General features: G+C 44.9%; 1 protein-coding gene across 1 annotated transcript in view; it reads left to right on the top strand.

The window, feature by feature from the left end:
• CASD1 (CAS1 domain containing 1) overlaps positions 1 to 19,975 on the top strand; it is a gene marked incomplete at its 5' end in the record, with an annotated part of 90,086 nt that overhangs the window by 34,047 nt on the left and 36,064 nt on the right. Inside the window, 5 exons of the mRNA XM_082258246.1 lie at positions 3,493 to 3,555; positions 7,550 to 7,591; positions 8,111 to 8,234; positions 16,829 to 17,043; positions 18,174 to 18,599. Coding sequence (XP_082114372.1) covers positions 3,493 to 3,555; positions 7,550 to 7,591; positions 8,111 to 8,234; positions 16,829 to 17,043; positions 18,174 to 18,599 — 870 coding nt within the window. The remainder of the gene's footprint in view (positions 1 to 3,492; positions 3,556 to 7,549; positions 7,592 to 8,110; positions 8,235 to 16,828; positions 17,044 to 18,173; positions 18,600 to 19,975) is intronic.

Below are 19,975 nucleotides of genomic sequence, written 5' to 3'. Positions count from 1 at the left end.
CCCTTTTCTCCTCTTGCTTGCTCTTTCTCCCCTTTTCTCCTCTCGCTCGCTCTTTCTCCCCTTTTCTCCTCTCGCTTGCTCTCTCTCTCCGCTTTTCTCCTCTCGCTCGCTCTCTCTCCGCTTTTCTCCTCTCGCTCGCTCTTTCTCTGCTTTTCTCCTCTCGCTCGCTCTTTCTCTGCTTTTCTCCTCTCGCTCGCTCTTTCTCTGCTTTTCTCCTCTCGCCCGCTCTTTCTCTCTGCTTTTCTCCTCTTGCTCGCTCTCTCCCTGCTTTTCTCCTCTCGCTCGCTCTCTCCCTGCTTTTCTCCTCTCGCTCGCTCTCTCCCTGCTTTTCTCCTCTCGCTTGCTCTCTCTCCTTTTCTCCTCTTGTCCAGTCCATTGTTGAACTGACAGCTCTGCAATGCATTATTATCTGCCTGACTCACAGTACTGACCCTCCCTCCCTCTACCATTCATAATTCGGTCACATTTCAAGTACTTATGCTCGCAGTATTTACGTTCATTGGATGATTTGTGTCATTTATATAATGAATGCTTAGCTAGATTAAAGGGCGTTTTCCTTTTTAAATGCCTGAAATTCCTTTCTAAGTGTGTTAGATTGATAAATAAGGCTCCCTAATTGTGAGGTAATTTTGTGGTAGTTATATTAAAGCTAAACTTTAGGCAATCTAATTAAATACATATATTATTGTAAAGTCAGTCCTGAGACGTACACAGTTCCTTTGGACACAGTTGATCACATATAGAGGTAAAGGGCCAATCAAAGCTGTGATCAGCTTTGATTGTGAACCATGTGATCAGCTGTGTCCAGTCACAGTTGATCACATATAAACAAAAGTGCTGGTTATTGGCATTCCTTTCCTCACTCGCTGTCACTGTATGAGGAAAGGAGAGTTGATAACTGGCAATGCTGACAGATCACTTTTACACTGATTATCAGTGCAGCCTCATCATTGCCCATCAGTGCTGCCTCATCAATGCAGCCTCACTAGTGCCCATCAGTGCAGCTCATCAGCGCCCATCGATGCTGCCTCATCAGTGCAGCCTCACTAGTGCCCATTAGTACAGTAGTAGGTAAAGGGCCAATCACAGCAGCCCTTTACCATGTGATCAGCTGTATCCAGTCACAGCTGATCACATGAAAAAACTTGCAGATTATTTGCATTCCTTTCCTCACTCGCTGTCACTGTGTGAGGAAAGGAGAGCTAGTAACTGCCAAGGCTGATAGAGCACTTTTACACTGCCAATCAGGACACTGATCATCAGTGCCTCCTCATCAGTGCAGCCTCACTAGTGCCCACCAGTGCATCCTCATCAGCGCACATCAGTGAAGAAGAAAAATTACCCATTTGCAAAAACCTTATAACCGAAACTAAGAAAAACGTGTTTTGCTTTTTTTTTTTTTTCCAGCAAAAAATAGAAAAAACCCAGTGGTGATGAAATACCACCAAAAAAAAAAGATCTAGCTGTCTAAAAAAAAGAATAAAACGTTTATTTGGGTACAGTGTTGCATGGCCGCGCAATTGTCATTCAAAGTGTGAGAGTGCTGAAAGCTGAAAATTGGTCTGGGCAGGAAGGGGGTGAAAGTGGCCAGCACTGAAGTGGTTAATCATTACTGAGCTACATTACCGTGTGACTTTTAAACCTGCCTTTATTTAAACCTTTCAGTCCTGGCTGCCTTGTTTTGACATGTAGCAGATGGTGCCCCCTTGTGTGTCCTGGGCTCACCTGTCCTTTCTGAGTGCCCAGGACCTGAATAGTTGTCGGCAGGGATAGCGGTGGGAAATCTCTGGGTATTATAAACCAGACCACTTAGGCCTCATGCATTCTGGGTGTTTAGCCCTGGTGCATGGGGCTCTAGCAGGGTTCGTACGGTCATGAAAAACCTGGAAAAGTCATGGGATTTTAAAATGGCACTTTCCAGGCCTGGAAAAGTGTTGGAAAATTAACTTAACCCAAAAGTTTTGGAAAAGTCATGGAAATTTTTTGTTGCATATACAGAAGAGAGAAAGGCGCCACTCAGTGGAGCATGTAAAAAATGTTATTGACACATATTATAATGAAGAAATTACATGGGAGGTGTAAGCGTCTATCATAGCTCGGCGTCCTTCCGGGTCCGCGGTGTTTCAGGAGCTGTTCACGCATGCTCCGAAACCGGTTACCGCCCCCCCACCCCACGTCATCGCGTTCGTGCGGCCCTCCAGTGAGGTATGCGCTTCACTGCTGCCTCGATCACACGGAGTCCCCTGATTGGTTTTGCCCTCTCCCGACTGCTGGCCAGCCTGGGACGGAAACACCGTGGACCCAGAAGGACGCCAAGCTATGATAGACGCTTACACCTCCATGTAATTTCTTAATTATAATATGTGTCAATAAAATGATTTACATGCTTCACTGAGTGGCGCCTCTCTCTCTTTTCTGCCTGTTCGTGGGACTGTTGCTTCAGCCTAACAAAGAGCTGCCCTCGATGTAAGCGCCGCATTTGTGCATCAGTGCCATCCATACCAGTCTGGCTGCACCTTATCCATCATGACTGCCTGAACTGAAGCTTTTTCCCCAAGCAGGAGCGCCCATCAAATCTTTTTCATTCTCCAGTATATTCGAATATAGTTGATAATATTGGTTAAATTTCAATACTTAACTAAATATTTCATATTCAAACTGTACACTACAAAGCTTGTCCTTTATTTTAGTAAAAATATGCTGGGTGTAACGTGGAATTTCTTCTTATTTAACATGTATACATAGACATTTCATGAAACATTAGGTCATGAATATTTACTTGAAGTCCTGGAAAAGTCATGGAATTTTATTGGTAAAAATGTGTATGAACCCTGTCTAGTGTTTAGCTGCGAGCTGAGGGCATAGGTGCCCTGTCCAGCCCCACTGCTGGCAGCTTAAAAACTCTATGAGAGGCTGACAGCTGCTAAATCTGGATGGTACACCTGGCCATATGAATGTTTAGGACAGTATGCACCCTGGGACGAATGCCTGGAACACAAGCTTCTTGCATTCCAGGCCTTCATCCTTGAGAGCACACTGGCCTAAACATTCATACTGCTGGGTGCCCCGTCCAGCTGCAGCACCTATCAGCCTCTCATAGAGTTTAACAAGCTAGTGGCAGCAGTACTGGATGGGGGCACCTGTGGCCTCCACCCACAGCTAAACATTAGAGCCCCATGCACTAGGGATAAATGCCCATGAGGCCTTAAGTTTTTCTAGATTCACAGCTGTCAAACTCTGGTGTCTTATCAGCAGTTACATTCAAGGCATGTTATTGAATGATAGCTGTCACAGTTGCTTGTGCTCTCTGCTGAACTGTCACGCCATGAAATAGCTGGTGTCATTACGGATCACATGTGCAGCACCATGGCAACTGCAGATCAAACAGAGATGGCCGCTTCCTTGGCTGTAAATGTTAGATTGTACTTCTTTAAGAACGTTCTTTCCTTGAAAGCTGTTGTAAAGATTATAATAATCTACTTTTCGTTGCAGGATTTCCTGTGGTATCCGGAGGTGAACACGTCAATGAAGCAGTATTTCCTGTCTCTGAGCGAGGTATGTGTGCAGCCATTCCAGAAAACCTGTCCCTAAAACTATGGGCAGCCACCCTTAATAAAGTGTATCTAAAGACATGAAAACAAGAATGTAATATATTTCAGCTTACCAGTCCTTACATGTGGTGGCTGCATTCATTTTCTTTTTCTGTCCAGCTTTATGTTCACCTGGTGATCCTGCTAGTAACACACTTCCTGTCCTATGGTGAGACCATTCGCTCGTCATACTGTGTCAAGATGGCAGAAACCAAATAGGACCACGGGGACTACACTCCTCGGCTCTTCTTCTTAACAGGGACTACGCCCCTCTCTTCTTAACATAGAGGAGTGTGGTTTTGTAGTCCTCAGAGGTGGCTGAGAACAGTGTAACTGATAACCGTCAGCACAAGCAGGGAGCAAAGGAAGTTCTCAAACACACATAAAAAAAAATGTTCTTAATGGTATATTCAAACTATAGGCAAAGATTTATTTTTCATTTTGGATGGAGTAAGGGAGGGTTAAAACTAGGGTTGAATCGATACCATTTTTTTTCAGCATGTACGAGCACCGATACTTTTGGTTAAGTACTCGCTGATACTGAGTACTAGTGATCAACTGATATCGTTTTTTTAATGCCGATACCGATATTTTGGTAATCGGGTATCGGTATTTTTTATTTTTTTTCAAAGGTACTGTTGTGGAGGGATCTGGGGGTTTCAAACACCCAAAACCCCTCCTCGGGACTGAAAATCATTCAAAACGTCAAGTTTGGCTGTTTTGAATGCTGTCAGTTTTTTTAATTTGGCGCCGAGTACCCGGAAGTGATGTCATGACATCACTTCCAGGTTTTTTACATGGAGACCCGATCAGAGCCGAATGCGGCTTTTATCGGGTCTTCGGCGGCGGTAGAGGTAGGATGCCTTGGTCTCCCGGTGGGACAGGAGACCCAGACGAGCCGCAGAAAGCGTCGGGAGGGGGGGACGTCCCATCCCTCTCCTTGTTATGACAGCCGAACGGCTTCTCAGCCGCATCGGTTGTCATTAAAGGACAGCCGACCGTCGGCTATGGACGCCGGTACCGGGGTGATGCCTCTAGCTGCAGGCATCACTCCAGTACAAGCACTTTCCCGAAATATCGGCAATATCGGTAAATCAAAAGGCCGATTCCGATATATCGGAGAAAGTGCATATTGTCCCCCAATTTATCGGTGTTGCCGATAATCGGTCGATCCCTACTGAGTACCAATACTTTGTGGTGCGATTTGTGTCAATACAATACAAACAAAGTAAAAAATTGTCTCAAATTGCACTGCAAAGAATCGCATACAAGAGCTGGTCAGAGACTGTGGACATGATACAAGAGATGGTCAGAGGCTGTGGATATGATACAAGAGATGGTCAGAGGCTGTGGATATGATACAAGAGATGGTCAGAGGCTGTGGATATGATACAAGAGATGGTCAGAGACTGTGGACATGATACAAGAGATGGTCAGAGACTGGACATGATACAAGAGATGGTCAGAGGCTGTGGGTATGATACAAGAGATGGTCAGAGGCTGTGGATATGATACAAGAGATGATCAGAGGCTGTGGATATGATACAAGAGATGGTCAGAGACTGTGGACATGATACAAGAGATGGTCAGAGGCTGTGGATATGATACAAGAGATGGTCAGAGGCTGTGGATATGATACAAGAGATGGTCAGAGGCTGTGGATATGATACAAGAGCTGGCCAGAGACTGTAGACATGATACAAGAGATGGTCAGAGGCTGTGGATACAATACAAGAGATGGTCAGAGGCTGTGGATATGATACAAGAGATGGTCAGAGGCTGTGGATATGATACAAGAGCTGGCCAGAGACTGTAGACATGATACAAGAGATGGTCAGAGGCTGTGGATATGATACAAGAGATGGTCAGAGACTGTGGACATGATACAAGAGATGGTCAGAGGCTGTGGATATGATACAAGAGATGGTCAGAGGCTGTGGATATGATACAAGAGATGGTCAGAGGCTGTGGATATGATACAAGAGATGGTCAGAGGCTGTGGATACAATACAAGAGATGGCCAGAGACTGTGGACATGCTGCAGGAGACTGCCTAATTATGAACATGCTATATGAGTTTTTGGAAACGGGAGACATTCTTCAGGAGACAGTCATAGACTGGAGAAATATTATAAGAGACTGATAGAAATCACTGTGATAATAGAGGAATAGGGAAACACAGTTTAGAGTCTGCAGGGACCCTGAGGGCCTCATGGAAAGAGCCAAAAGGTCACATGCGGCCCCCGAGCCCCAGGTTAGGCACCACAGTCTTGTGACGGTGGTAAAATGTTTTTCCCATCACTTTCCCTTCCAATGACAGAGGCCAACGAGGATGAACGGAGAGGAGGAATGTTCCCAGTGGGAAAGCAAATGGCAATAAAAACCTGACTGGGGTTCTAACCCTTCCATACTGTATCCAAAACTGAAAAACAGTTTTGGCTTTAGGCCTCATTCACATGGGCGTACTAAACATATACGTGCAAAGTGGCATGTTTGCCCACAAAGTATGCACAGGCGTTCAGGCATCTGTGTGCAGGCCCATTCACGTCAATTGGAATGCAATGGCTGCACAGCCACAGGCACTGTACCCAGTTTGACACCCGTGTGGGTGCGGGTTCGTGTCCCAAAACTCTCACTGTCTACATTCGGGGACACGCACCCTCGAATGTCAAATTGGAAGCATCGGCTTTGAGTGAGCCTGCCTGCACATGCATGCAGGGAACACCTGGACATCCGGGGCATTCAAACATGGCCCTTTGCACGGGTGTACGTTTTTAGATACAATCAAAAGCTTCCGTAGACATCAACAGGGACCTTACGTAAAATAAAATTCATCACAGAAAAACATCAGGTAATTCTATAGAATTTCAGTAGCGCAAGGATGGTGTTACCCTCCTATCATAAAGTGCAAGAAGTGCATAAATAGCATACACATAAATATATAAAATATAATATATATACATACAGCAATTAAAAGGTCCTTCAAACAAGTCCTTTGTTAAGTGCCAGAGTATTGTAAAGTCTCTCAATGAAGTGCCTTTTTTTGGTGCCAATTACAGGAATCACCATAGGATGTCACCACCACCAGTGCTGGGAGAATTAGCCAAAATACAGACTCACCAGAGAACCATGCCTAACCACTCTCATGGAATAGGCAGAACCAGCATAAATAAATCAAAGCTTCCTTCCGGTATCTGCGGCTGCTGTACACTTCCTCCTCTCATACATAGTATATGGGTGACAAAACAAAGAACACCTCCATAGCGTGATACCGTTTCAACACAGATTTATTGAAGAAAACAATATATATCACACTCACTTGTTAAAAAGACTTGTAAAGCATAAATCAATAGACTGGATCAGGATCTGACAGCCCAAATATGCTCCAGGAAACCTTCACCGTCATCAAACACTCTCTAGTGGACGCCGTATAGCCACGCCCCAACGCGTTTCGTAATTTCCAACTTCCGATTTCCTATGTCATGAATGCCAATGCTAAAGTATTGGAAAGATGGGAGCGTCACACCAGCTTGTATTGTCCTTTTAAAATAATTTTATTTTGCAGCAGCCAAGCATTTCAGGGGCTCAGCACTCCCTCTTCATCAGGGCTACAAAACTAGACAATAGCCCTATATAGTAGCTAATAATAGTATTGTTTTTAGTCCTGATGAAGGAGGAGTGCTGAGCCCCCGAAACATTTTGGCTGTTGGCAAATAAAAATCTTTTAAAGGACTTATACAAGCTGGTGTGGCGCTCCCATCTTTCCAAGACTTTATTAAACTCTTTTGTGGGTCCAGCAAGACCCCACAGTTGCTGGTTAAAAGCCTCTTCGACTGCAAACCACCCATTGCGTTCTAACACATTCGTTAGGTTCAGCGGTCCTACATCATGAAGAATAAATGCTAGTGCTGGGAGAGTTGGGTGGTTCGGCAGTTGATTGCTTTATGTCTTTATTCGCAGAGTACATCAAAGCCGGATCTGATCGTAGCCGGAGCTGCCACGGTAAGCCATCTTTAATATCTCAATTATCCAAACTGCATGCTGAAGCAAGACCATACCATGTTATTAAGTCTGCCCTTTCATTTAAAGGAAATTAGGGTTTATTATGAATAGATGTGATGAGTCTGGCTTTCATCTCTGTAGTCCTGGGCAGTGGTGCTCAGATCTGGTCATCAAGGTCCATTGAAGCTGAGATTGTAATGGACTATTAGCAATAGATTTAACCCTTTGTCATCAACTGCCTACACTACACTTAAAGCAGAACTTGAACTTGCGGAAGTTATGCTTTATATTTTCCCCCCACCGCCATATTTGGCACATTTTTTTTTTTTTGTGGGGCGCAGGTACCTAATTTTGATATTTACCCACTCCCACTTCTGCTTGGATCGCCTAAGTGATCTAAATGGAAGCTCGCCTCCCCACCCCTCTTTGCCCGCAGCCTTCTGGGACACATCACAGGTGATATCAGGATTGACATTACATCTGCCAAAAAGTCCTAAAGTGTCTGTGTTTATATTTCAGTGGTCCATAAAAATCAACAATGGCAGCGCGGAGTCTCTTGCCCAGTACAAGGTGAACCTGACGGATATAGAACCGGTCCTGGGAAAACTGACTGACAGTAGTGATGTTTATTGGGTCTTACAAGGTATGGTAACGCTTATGTCATTTCAGTACAATTCGCTATGGGATTGTGTTGTCTGTGATCTTTGTTAGAGCCTCTGCTGCCAGAACGTTCATTTCACCAACAGTCTTCCCATCTTGGATGTGATGTCAGCAGACTCTCGAAGCTGTAACTCAAGTAACTGTCTAGGGCAGTGATGGTGAATCTTGGCACCCCAGATGTTTTGGAACTACATTTCCCATGATGCTCATGCACTCTGCAGTGTAGTTGAGCATCATGGAAAATGTAGTCCCAAAACATCTGGGGTGCCAAGGTTCACCATCACTGATCTAGGGTGTTCACTTATTTCCAGTCTAGGGCTCATTCACATGGCCGGGAAGCAGCAAAACCTGGTATTTGAGCTACAGCTTTAGTGCCCCCTGAAAGCCCTCCATACTCAGATTGTTTTTCAGAGGTGCTTGGTAGGCAGTAAATAGGCGATATGCTGCTTCTTCACCTCCTTTTTTAACCCTATAATTTCCATCCTACAAAACCAGCATTGCGTGCATTCCACATGGTTGCAGTGCGGCCCCATAGAACTACATTAGCCATGTTAAGTGGCAACACTGCCTGCTGAAAGCGATGTGCTGTTAGAAGTTTTGCCACGGCATGTGTACAGTCATGAGCAACTGTATATAGTTACGGTGGGTACGGAAAGTATTCAGACCCCCTTAAATTTTTCACTCTTTGTTATATTGCAGCCATTTGCTAAAATCATTTAAGTTCATTCTTCTTCCAATGAATGTACACATAGCACCCCATACTGACAGAAAAACACAGAATTGTTGACATTGTTGCAGATTTATTAAAAAAGAAAAACTGAAATATCACATGGTCCTAAGTATTCAGACCCTTTGCTCAGTATTTAGTAGAAGCCCCCTTTTGATCTAATACAGCCAGGAGTCTTTTTGGGAAAGATGCAACAAGTCTTTCACACCTGGATTTGGGGATCCTCTGCCATTCCTCCTTGCAGATCCTCTCCAGTTCTGTCAGGTTGGATGGTAAACGTTGGTGGACAGCCATTTTTAGGTCTCTCCAGAGATGCTCAATTGGGTTTAAGTCAGGGATCTGGCTCGGCCATTCAAGAACAGTCACAGAGTTGTTGTGAAGCCTCTCCTCCGTTATTTTAGCTGTGTGCTTAGGGTCATTGTCTTGTTGGAAGGTAAACCTTCGGCCCAGTCTGAGGTCCAGAGCACTCTGGAGAAGGTTTTTGTCCAGGATATCCCTGTACTTGGCCGCATTCATCTTTCCCTCGATTGCAACCAGTCGTCCTGTCCCTGCAGCTGAAAAACACCCCCACAGCATGATGCTGCCACCACCATGCTTCACTGTTGGGACTGTATTGGACAGGTGATGAGCAGTGCCTGGTTTTCTCCACACATACCGCTTAGAATTAAGGCCAAAAAGTTCTATTTTGGTCTCATCAGACCAGAGAATCTTATTTCTCACCATCTTGGAGTCCTTCAGGTGTTTTTTAGCAAACTCCATGCGGGCTTTCATGTGTCTTACACTGAGGAGAGGCTTCCGTCGGGCCACTCTGCCATAAAGCCCCGACTGGTGGAGGCTGCAGTGATGGTTGACTTTCTACAACTTTCTCCCATCTCCTGACTGCATCTCTTGAGCTCAGCCACAGTGATCTTTGGGTTCTTCTTTACCTCTCTCACCAAGGCTCTACTCCCCCTATAGCTCAGTTTGGCCGGACGGCCAGCTCTAGGAAGGGTTCTGGTCGTCCCAAACGTCTTCCATTTGAGGATTATGGAGGCCACTGTGCTCTTAGGAACCTTAAGTGCAGCAGAAATCTTTTTGTAACCTTGGCCAGATCTGTGCCTTGCCACAATTCTGTCTCTGACAGTTCCTTTGACCTCATGATTCTCATTTGCTCTGACATGCATTGTGATCTGGAAGGTCTTATATAGACAGGTGTGTGGCTTTCCTAATCAAGTCCAATCAGTATAATCAAACACAGCTGGACTCAAATGAAGGTGTAGAACCATCTCAAGGATGATCAGAAGAAATGGATAGCACCTGAGTTAAATATATGAGTGTCACAGCAAAGGGTCTGAATACTTAGGACCATGTGATATTTCAGTTTTTCTTTTTTAATAAATCTGCAACAATGTCAACAATTCTGTGTTTTTCTGTCAGTATGGGGTGCTATGTGTACATTCATGAGGAAGAAGAATGAACTTAAATGATTTTAGCAAATGGCTGCAATATAACAAAGAGTGAAAAATTTAAGGGGGTCTGAATACTTTTCCGTACCCACTGTATAGTTAGTCAGGTTGAAAAAAGACACAAGTCCATCTAGCTCAACCAATAAAAATAAAAAAAACACAGTAAAGAAAACCCAACCATACAATCCCATATACACAATCCTATACCCGCAGTTGATCCAGAGGAAGACGAAAAAACCCCAGCAAAGCATGATCCAATTTGCAACAACAGGGGAAAAAAAATTCCTTCCTGATCCACCGTCAGGCAATCTGATATTCCCTGGATCAACTTTACCTATAAATTTTAGTACCCATTTATATTAAGTACACCCAGGAAAGAATCCAGGCCTTTTTATAGCAATCTAGTGAGCTGGCCAGAACCACCTCTGGAGGGAGTCTATTCCACATTTTCACAGCTCTTACGGTGAAGAAACCTTTCCGTATTTGGAGACGAAATCTGTTTTCCTCTAGACGTAAAGAGTGTCCCCTTCTCCTCTGTGATGACCAACAACTCAACACCAAGTTCACTATATGGACCCCTTATGTATTTATACATGTTGATCATATCCCCCTTAATCTCCTCTTCTCAAGAGAGAATAAATTCAGTTCCTCTAATCTTTCCTCATAGCTGAGTTCCTCCATGCCTCTTATCAGTTTGGTTGCCCTTCTCTGCACTTTCTCCAGTTCCCCGATATCCTTTTTAAGAACTGGTGTCCAAAACTGAACTGCATATTCCAGATGAGGTCTTACTAATGATTTGTACAGGGGCAAAATGATATCTCTCTCTATATGTTAAGCCTAGTACACACAGTGTTTTTTTTGTTGTTTTTTTCTTTTCCGTTCAACCCAGCAGGCTGAACGATAAAAAACTGAGGAGCTTGCTGTACTAATTATGCAATGTTAGTACAGCGATCTCCCCGCTGAGCTATCATGTTTGGACAGGGGGACGCCCCCCCCCCCCCTCCATGAGAACACACCAGTCAGCTCTTGTAGTCATTGGCCGCAGGCGCTGATCGGATGCCGATCGACTGCTGGTTTTTCATCATGCCCATTTACCAGAAGCCGGAATTTAGGCTGGCTTCTCTCTGACAGGCTGCTGTAAACATGAACCGAATGTCGGGCAGTTTCTGTTGACTTTGCCGATATTCATCCCGTGTGTACCAGCATTTAAAGTTCAATTCAAACAGGTAGTTGGGGGTCGGTAAAACCGGCCAACATTCGGATGTATGACGGTCTGTTTGGCTGGCTTCTGTCGGACGAGCATGCTGGAAAACCAGGAGCCGACTGACTCAGTGCTCTCAGCCAGTGGCAGACAGCGATGTTCGGAGTGTTATGGTGGGGGATAGGGGTCCCTCTGTCAGAACACAACAGCTCAGCGGGGGAGATCGCTGCACTAATTTTGCATAGTTAGCACAGCAGCTCTAACCAGAGCTGACAGTTTTTTATTTTTTTTATTTTGAGGGTTGATTGAAAAAAAAAAAAAAACCTCATAGTGTATACCCGGCTTATGTCCCATTTTCTCTGACCCTGCATATATGCATTACACAAAAGAGAAGACATTAAAGCCCAGCTCTATTTTGTGTCGGGATCCTCCCAAATACTGTTAGTTTTCTGCTTCCTCTTAGGCTGGTGCACACTACGGCGTGTATGGAACGAGCGCACAACTGCACATTTTTCTGACCGAGAAATGTGCCCCAATTTAGCACACGAGCAGTGGTGCCATTTAATTGTTGATGGCGCCTTTACACATCTGCAAATGCATTGCATTTTACAAGAACCAAACCGCATATCGCCACAGCACCATGCAGTTTGGTGCACTTTGTTTTTGAAAAAGAGTCCAGGGCTTCTTTTCCAAGTTTCTTGCTAGCATAGCAGCCGATTGAAATGAATAGGCTGCCTTATATGTGACACGACAGTACCTGTAGGTATGAACCATGCCTTATACTTGGGTCTGTGAGTCTTCTAAGAACTCGATTGGAATGGTCATGTAAACAGAGCTATGGCTAATTACGCTGGCAGAACCACCTTGATAACAGTATCAGAACATTGTGTGCTGGGTATCGTAGCAGCGCTGCATGTACAAACCTGTGCAGGGGCATAACCGCTGTCTTTGCTCCCTCTATACCAACTTTGGAACTGGGTTGGGAGAGGTTGCTTTCATCATGCGATTGGCACTGGGAAGGAGAGTTTGCTTTCATCATGTGATCGACACTGGGAAAGGAGAGGTTGCTGTCATCATGTTATTGGCACCAGGAAGAGAGCGGTTTCTGTCATCATGTGGTTGGCACCGGAAAGGGAGAGGTTGCTGTCATCATGTGATCGGCACCGGGAAGGGAGAGGTTGCTGTTATCATGTGATCGGCACTGGGTAGGAAGAGGTTGCTGTCCTCATTTGATCGGCACCGAGAAGATAGAGGATGCTGTCATCTTGTGATTGGCAATGGAAAGAGAGAGGTTGCTGTCATCATGTGATCGGCACCGGGAAGGGAGAGGTTGCTGTTATCATGTGATCGGCGCTGGGTAGGAAGAGGTTGCTGTCATGTGATCAGCACCGAGAAGAGAGAGGTTGCTGTCATCTTGTGATTGGCAATGGAAAGAGAGAGGTTGCTGTCATCATGTGATTGTCACTGGGAGGGAATAGATTGCTGTCATCATGTGATCGGCACCAGGAGGAAAGAAGTTGCTGTTATCATGTGATCTGCACCCTGAAGGGAGAGGTTGCTTTCATCACGTGATCAGCATCGGAATGAGAAAGCTTGCTGTCATCATGTGATCGGCACTGGGAAGAGAGCGGTTGCTGTCATCATGTGATCGGCATCGGGAAGGGAGAGGTTGCTGTCATCGTGATCGGCATCGGGAAGGGAGAAGTTGCTGTCATCATGTGATCGGCATCGGGAAGGGAGAAGTTGCGGTCATCATGTGATCGGCATCGGGAAGGGAAAGGTTGCTGTCATCATGTGATCGGTATCGGGAAGGGAGAGGTTGCTGTCATGTGATCGGCATCAGGAAGGGAGAGGTTGCTGTCATCATGTGATCGGCACTGGGAATAGAGCGGTTGCTGTCATCATGTGATCGGCATCGGGAAGGGAGAGGTTGCTGTCATCATGTGATCGGCATCGGGAAGGGAAAGGTTGCTGTCATCATGTGATCAGCATCGGGAAGGGAAAGGTTGCTGTCATCATGTGATCAGCATCGGGAAGGGAAAGGTTGCTGTCATCATGTGATCGGCATCGGGAAGGGAGAGGTTGCTGTCTTGTGATCGGCATCGGGAAGGGAGAGGTTGCTGTCAAGTGATCGGCATAGAGAAGAGAAAGCTTGCTGTCCTCATGTGATCGGCACTGGGAAGAGAGCGGTTGCTGTCATCATGTGATCGGCACTGGGAAGAGCGGTTGCTGTCATCGTGTGATCGGCACTGGGAAGAGAGAGGTTGCTGTCATCACATGACAGCGTAAAACAAAATTCTGAAGAATTTTTCAACAATAACAAGTAGTGGGAATATTTGAAGGCAGGATCATGGAAACGATCAGTTTCTTCCTATACAGTTCTGGAGCTGGAATGTAAAGCACTATATCGCTAAACAAAATGACTTCATACCACTAAAAGAAATATAGACACATCTTTCCTGCTGCCCGCTCAGCAATATGCCAACCTCTGCCATGTTGTTTTAAAATAATAGCTTGGCAATACTTCCATAGCACCATCTTAAAAGTATGCGGCCAGTGAAGTCAGAATTCCTAACCTGCATGCTTATCCTAGGTCAGTGATTCAGGATAATTAGATATTTACGTCAAGCTTTTCCGTAGCCTTTAATAATCGCAGTAAAGAATGTTGGATGAACTCCACCCAAGAGTTCCTGGAGGTGAATTACAGTAAATATTTCCCAATCTCTGCTGTGAATTTCACGCCATCCACCAAAGTTCTCTCACCTAGTAACCCACAACAACCAATCGGAAATCATTATTCTTCATTCTGAGTATAGAAATATCTAATATGATTGGCTGCTGTGCGTTAGTACACCAATATCATTGAGCTTTGCATTGCCCTTCTTGTTAAACTGTATCTGTGCCCAGACTGTGCACATTAACCACTGAAGGACCAGGCCTATTTCTGACACGTTGTTTACAAGGTAACATTTGTATTTTTCGCTAGGAAATTACTTAGAACCCCCAAACATTTTATACATTTTTTTTAGAAAAGACTGGAGAATAAAATGGCGTTCATTGCAATATTTTATGCCACGCGGTATTTGTGCAGCGGTCTTTCAAACACAATTTAAAAAAAAAAACACACTTCACTGAATTAAAAAAAAAAACGAAACAGTAAATTTAGCCCAATTGTTTTTACATTGTGAAAGATGACATCACGCCGAGTAAATAGATACCTAACATGTTACGGTTCAAAATTGCGCACACTTTTGTGTAATAGCGACAAACTACGGTACTTAAAAATCTTCATAGGCGACGCTTTTAAAAATGTCAACTGTTACCAATTTGGAGTTACAGAGGAGGTCTTTTGTTAGAATTATTGCTCTCACTCTGATGATCTCGGTGATACCTCACATGTGTGATTTGAACACCCTTATATATTTGCAAGCGCGACTTACATATGCGTTTTTCTTTGGTACGTGGGGGTGCTTTAAAAAAAAATATATTTTTTTTTTCCTATTTTTTTTTATTTTTTTCACTGTTCCTTTAAAAAAAAAAAAAATCTGATCACTTTTATTGCTGCCACAATGTAAACATCCCTTGTGACAGTAATAGGCAGTGACAGGTACTCTTGATGGAGGGATCTGGGGTCTAAAAGACCCCAAATCCTTCCTTTGCACCTAAAAGTATTCAAAACGCCAAGATCTGCATTTTTGAATACTGTCATTTTTTCGGCGACATTGGCCGCCGAGTAAACCAGAAGTGACGTTGAGATGTCGCTTCCAGGTTACTGCATCGGAGGGGCTCTAACCAGCTGGCGAACGTGTTGGCTGGTCGCTCAGATCTCCCGGTGGGACGGGAGACCCGGGCAAAGCAGCGGGAGGGGGGGGGGTCTTCCCCTCCTGCTCCTTATGATAACTGCTGAGCCACATCAGTTGTTATCACGTGAAAGCCGACCGCCTGCTCTAAAAAATGGTACTGGGGTGATGCCTCTAGCTGCAGGCATCACCCCGGTTCACTTCTTCAAGCCGACGTACAGGTACGTCGGTTTGCGGGAAGTGGTTAAAGAGGTTGTTTACCCTAAGGCCCCTGTCACACTATCCGTCCGTCGTTTTTCTCAGCGGGCGATCGATCCGCCGATCCCCCGTTGAGCAGGAGGATGATAGCTGTGTCTCCGTGCTGTGTGCGGAGACAGAGCTGTCAGGTCCCCATGCATCTCTATGGGGGAATCGGATGGGAACGGACCGTCGGTCTGTTCTCATCCGATCCGCTGGACGGATGGAAAATAGGGTTTCCATCCGTCCAGATTTGACGGATCGGATGTCGGTGTATCCGATGCCCCATAGGGATGCATGGGGGGACCGTTCAGATCCGCCAAAAAAATGGACAGGCGGATCTGAACGGTCCGCCTGTGTGAAAGAGCCCTTACTTATACCCAGTGAAGTGACTGGTCTCAGGTAATACACAGAGATAAAGCAAATCCTCCTGCATAAGTTGTACCTGTTTATCTACAGCCCTGTCTTCTCTATAGCTTCCTAAAACACACAGATGAAAGGCTCAAGGCCCATACACACGTACGGATTGCCGGCCGTAAATATTCGGCCAACGTCTGATCGGCTGATTGTAGGCTTGTTAGTATGATGCTTCTGACAACCGACTGCGACTTTTCAGCCCGAACAAAATCTGGTGTGCATGCTATAAAATTTTTGTAGGCCAACAAAGAACGACCGACAGTACAGATTTCGGAAAGTAAACCATCACATGACATCACTTCTGCAGTCGGTTGTTGTTGGCCGACAAAATTCGTGTGCAGTCTTTAGCACTTTTCAACCAACAAAACAGCACCGGACAAAAGACGGCCGATCGTTCGACCGACAATCGGTACGTGTGTACGGGGCTTTAATCTCAGATCCAACAGACAGGGGCAGGGAACTGACTTCACACACTGCACAGCATAGAGCAGGGAGCTGAGTGTAATCTGAGACATTTGTGGAGGGAATATGGAAACATGCTGTAAAATGCCCTCCCCATGGATACCTTGGTATGACCTGTCATAAGTCACTCATTCAGATAGCAGAGAGAGATCATACTTGGTTCATGGATTGAGGCTTTGCTCATTGTTCATTTCAGAGGTTTACAACCACTTTAAATGGTTTACATATTGCTGATATCTTTCTGTCACTCCATGCCATAACGTGTGTGTGTGTTTTTTTTTTTTCCAGATCCAGTTAATGAACAGTTACTAAGTGAAAGTCGTAAAATTATTACCAATGCGAGAATTGATGCATATAATGAAGCTGCAGCTGGGATATTAAATGGTACTAATAGAAGATCAAGATCAAAAATCAAAATCTTCAGTGTCTCCAGACTGATCGCAGAGGAGACTATAGAGCAATCATTGGATGGATTGCATGTCCCCGAGACCAGCAGAGATATAGTGAGTACAGAGTTATAATAAAGTACCTATAAATTTAGAAACAAGTTGCGCAAAAGTGTCACAATCGAACAAGACTATACATATATATATATATATATATATATCTGTGATAGCTGCACTCATGGCATATCCACATGTAATTGATAAACCATAAAAACAAATATTGTGTTGCGCTATCATTAGAAAGTGCATAAGATCATTGTAATAATCAGCAGACATTAACTGATACTTTTTGGGAACCAGTGACACTAATACAGTGATCAGTGCTAAAATATATTAGGGGTGCACCGATCCAACTTTTCTTGTCCCGATACCTGGCATTGTGCCGATACCGAAACCGATCCGGAACTACACACACTACACACATAGGCAATATGCATGCGGCAGCAGTACAGAGCAAAGCCGCTGCTTCATGTGTGTGGCTCCTCCATTCGCAGGCGGAGTGCATCTGATATCATTCCGCCTGTGAGCCGGACCTATACAGGAAGTAGCGGCTCCCATCCCATACTACTACTGCACCAAGTAAGGGACGGCTGAGCCGGGACTCAGCAAAACCAGATCAGCTCGTGGATCGGCGGCTCCATGCAAGTAAGGGACGGCTGAGCTGGGACTCAGCAAAACCAGATCGGCCCGTGGATCGGCGGCTCCATGCAAGTAAGGGACGGCTGAGCCGTGGCTCAGCAAAACCAGATCGGCCCGTGGATCAGTTGATTTTACCGATCCAGCTATTGTGACAGTATCGGCGCCGATATCCAATCCTAATATCTGATCGGTGCATCCCTAAAATATATGCACTCTGTACTAATGACACTGGCTGGGAAAGGTTTAACATCAGAGGGATCAAAGGGCTTACTTAGTGCCTAGCCAGTGTTTTTGCTATACAGTGGGAGGTGCTTTTACTGGGGAAAGGGATGGAATTTATTCCTTGCTTTGCAGGGACACAAATTCCATCCCTTCCCCTTTAGGTTGGAGCTCCGCTTTAAGTGGTCGTTCACTGGCGCTGCCTCATTTCCCGAAATTGTAAGTCTTTAGGTTTGGGTAAATCAAACTTTGTTTGCCAGCAGTCACTCGAGTTATTACAGCGCAGATTCATTACAATACGTTTATAATTACTTATGCTATGATTCCAGGATGCCATGATCCTCATGAACGCCTACTGCAACAGGATAATAAAGCCCATCGATGGCTCCTGCTGTCAGCCCACTCCCCCCCTCACCATCATCCAGAAGTTGGCGGCATGTTTCTTCACGCTTTCTATCGCGGCCTATGTGGCGATCACCGTGATCCAGCGGAGCAAACACCGGAAGAGCAAGATGTGTACAGACATAGAGAGCGGGGAGGAGAAGAAGCCAGCCACCGCCACCCCTGCTGCCTCCACCCTAGAAGTCGCCCTCTTCTCCTTCTGCAAACTGGGCCTGATCATGGGTTACTTCTATTTCTGTGACCGAGCAAACCTATACATGAAGGAGAACAAGTTTTATACCCACTCTTCCTTCTTCATCCCCATCATCTACATCCTCGTGCTGGGAGTTTTCTACTACGAAAGTACAAAAGAGGTATTGCTGGTGTGCTAGTGCTGTCACTAACTGTGTGTGTTTCTGGGGAGAGGGGAGCCCCTCCAATGGGCAGATCCTGCTATATAATAATTGTTCTATCTGACATAAGATGGTTTAAACATGGCTCACAACTGTCCCGGATTTTGAGGGACTGTCCCAGATTTGAAGCACTGACCCTCTTTCCTCCTCATTTGTCCCTCATTTTGGTCTGATCTATATAGTTTAGTGATCGACCGATATCGCTTTTTTAGTGCCAATACCGATATTTTGGTCATCGGATATCGGTACCAGCCGATATTGGCAGATATTTTCGGACATTTAAAAAAAAAAAAATATTTTTATTTTTCACAGGTACTCTTGTGGAGGGGTCTGGGGGTCTAAAAGACCTCACACCCCTCCTCTACACTTAAAAGCATTCAAAACACCAAGTTTGGCTGTTCTGAATGCTCACATGTTTTTGAATTTGCCGCCGAGTACCCGGAAGTGATGTCAACGTCTGGGTTTTTTACATGGAGACCCAATCAGAGCCGAATGAAGGTCTTCTCTTCGGCGGCCGTGCAGGTAGGATGCCCGGGTCTCCCCGGGCATCCTACCTGCCGCGGGAGACCCGGGTGAGCCGTGGGAGGGGGGAGGGACATCCCCTCCCGCTCCTTGTAATGACAGCCGAGCAGCTGACTGTTGGCTATGGACGCCGGTACCGGGGTGATGCCTCTAGCTGCAGGGATCACTCTGGTACATGCACTCTCCCGAAATATTGGCAATATCGGTAACCTCAGGGACCGATTCCGATATATCAGGGAAAGTGCATATGGGCCCCCGATATATCGGCATTGCTGATAATCGGTCGATCACTAATATAGTTGTATATAAAATGCACTTTTTATCTTTAAAAAAGTGTTTCCCAGTGTGAAACTTTTCATCTAATATCTAAATTGCTGCATTTGTAAATTTCAAAAGCCAATAAAAAGAATAGTAGTGGTAAAAAAAAAAAAAAAAAAAAAAAATCCTTTGTGAGTTTAACTAATCTTCTTTTTTTGGTTAAATTCTCCTTTAAGGGAATTTGGCAGGGGGCGTGCTAATAGGTGTCCCTCATTCCATCTCAAAAAGTTGGGAGGCATATGATTTAAATCCAATTGATCCTTTAGTTTATATCCGTTAAATACATTCCAGCTACATCAAAACAAAAGATGTCCAGAATTTCACATTATTTTCTTTAAAGTGATTGTAAACCTCAGACATGAAATATGAGCAAAGCATATCCCTCTGTCCACTTTAAGACCAGGCCTGCTTCTGACATTTTTTGTTTAGAAGTTAAAGTCTTGTATTTTTTGCTAGAAAAAAAACTTAGAACCCCCAAATCTTTTTTTTTTTTCAAG

The sequence above is a fragment of the Pelophylax lessonae genome (assembly GCF_965119305.1).
Source record: "Pelophylax lessonae genome assembly, chromosome: 5".
Taxonomy (NCBI): domain Eukaryota; kingdom Metazoa; phylum Chordata; class Amphibia; order Anura; family Ranidae; genus Pelophylax; species Pelophylax lessonae.
Note: the sequence above shows the minus strand (reverse complement) of the source record. Positions and strands in the feature narration are given on the sequence as shown.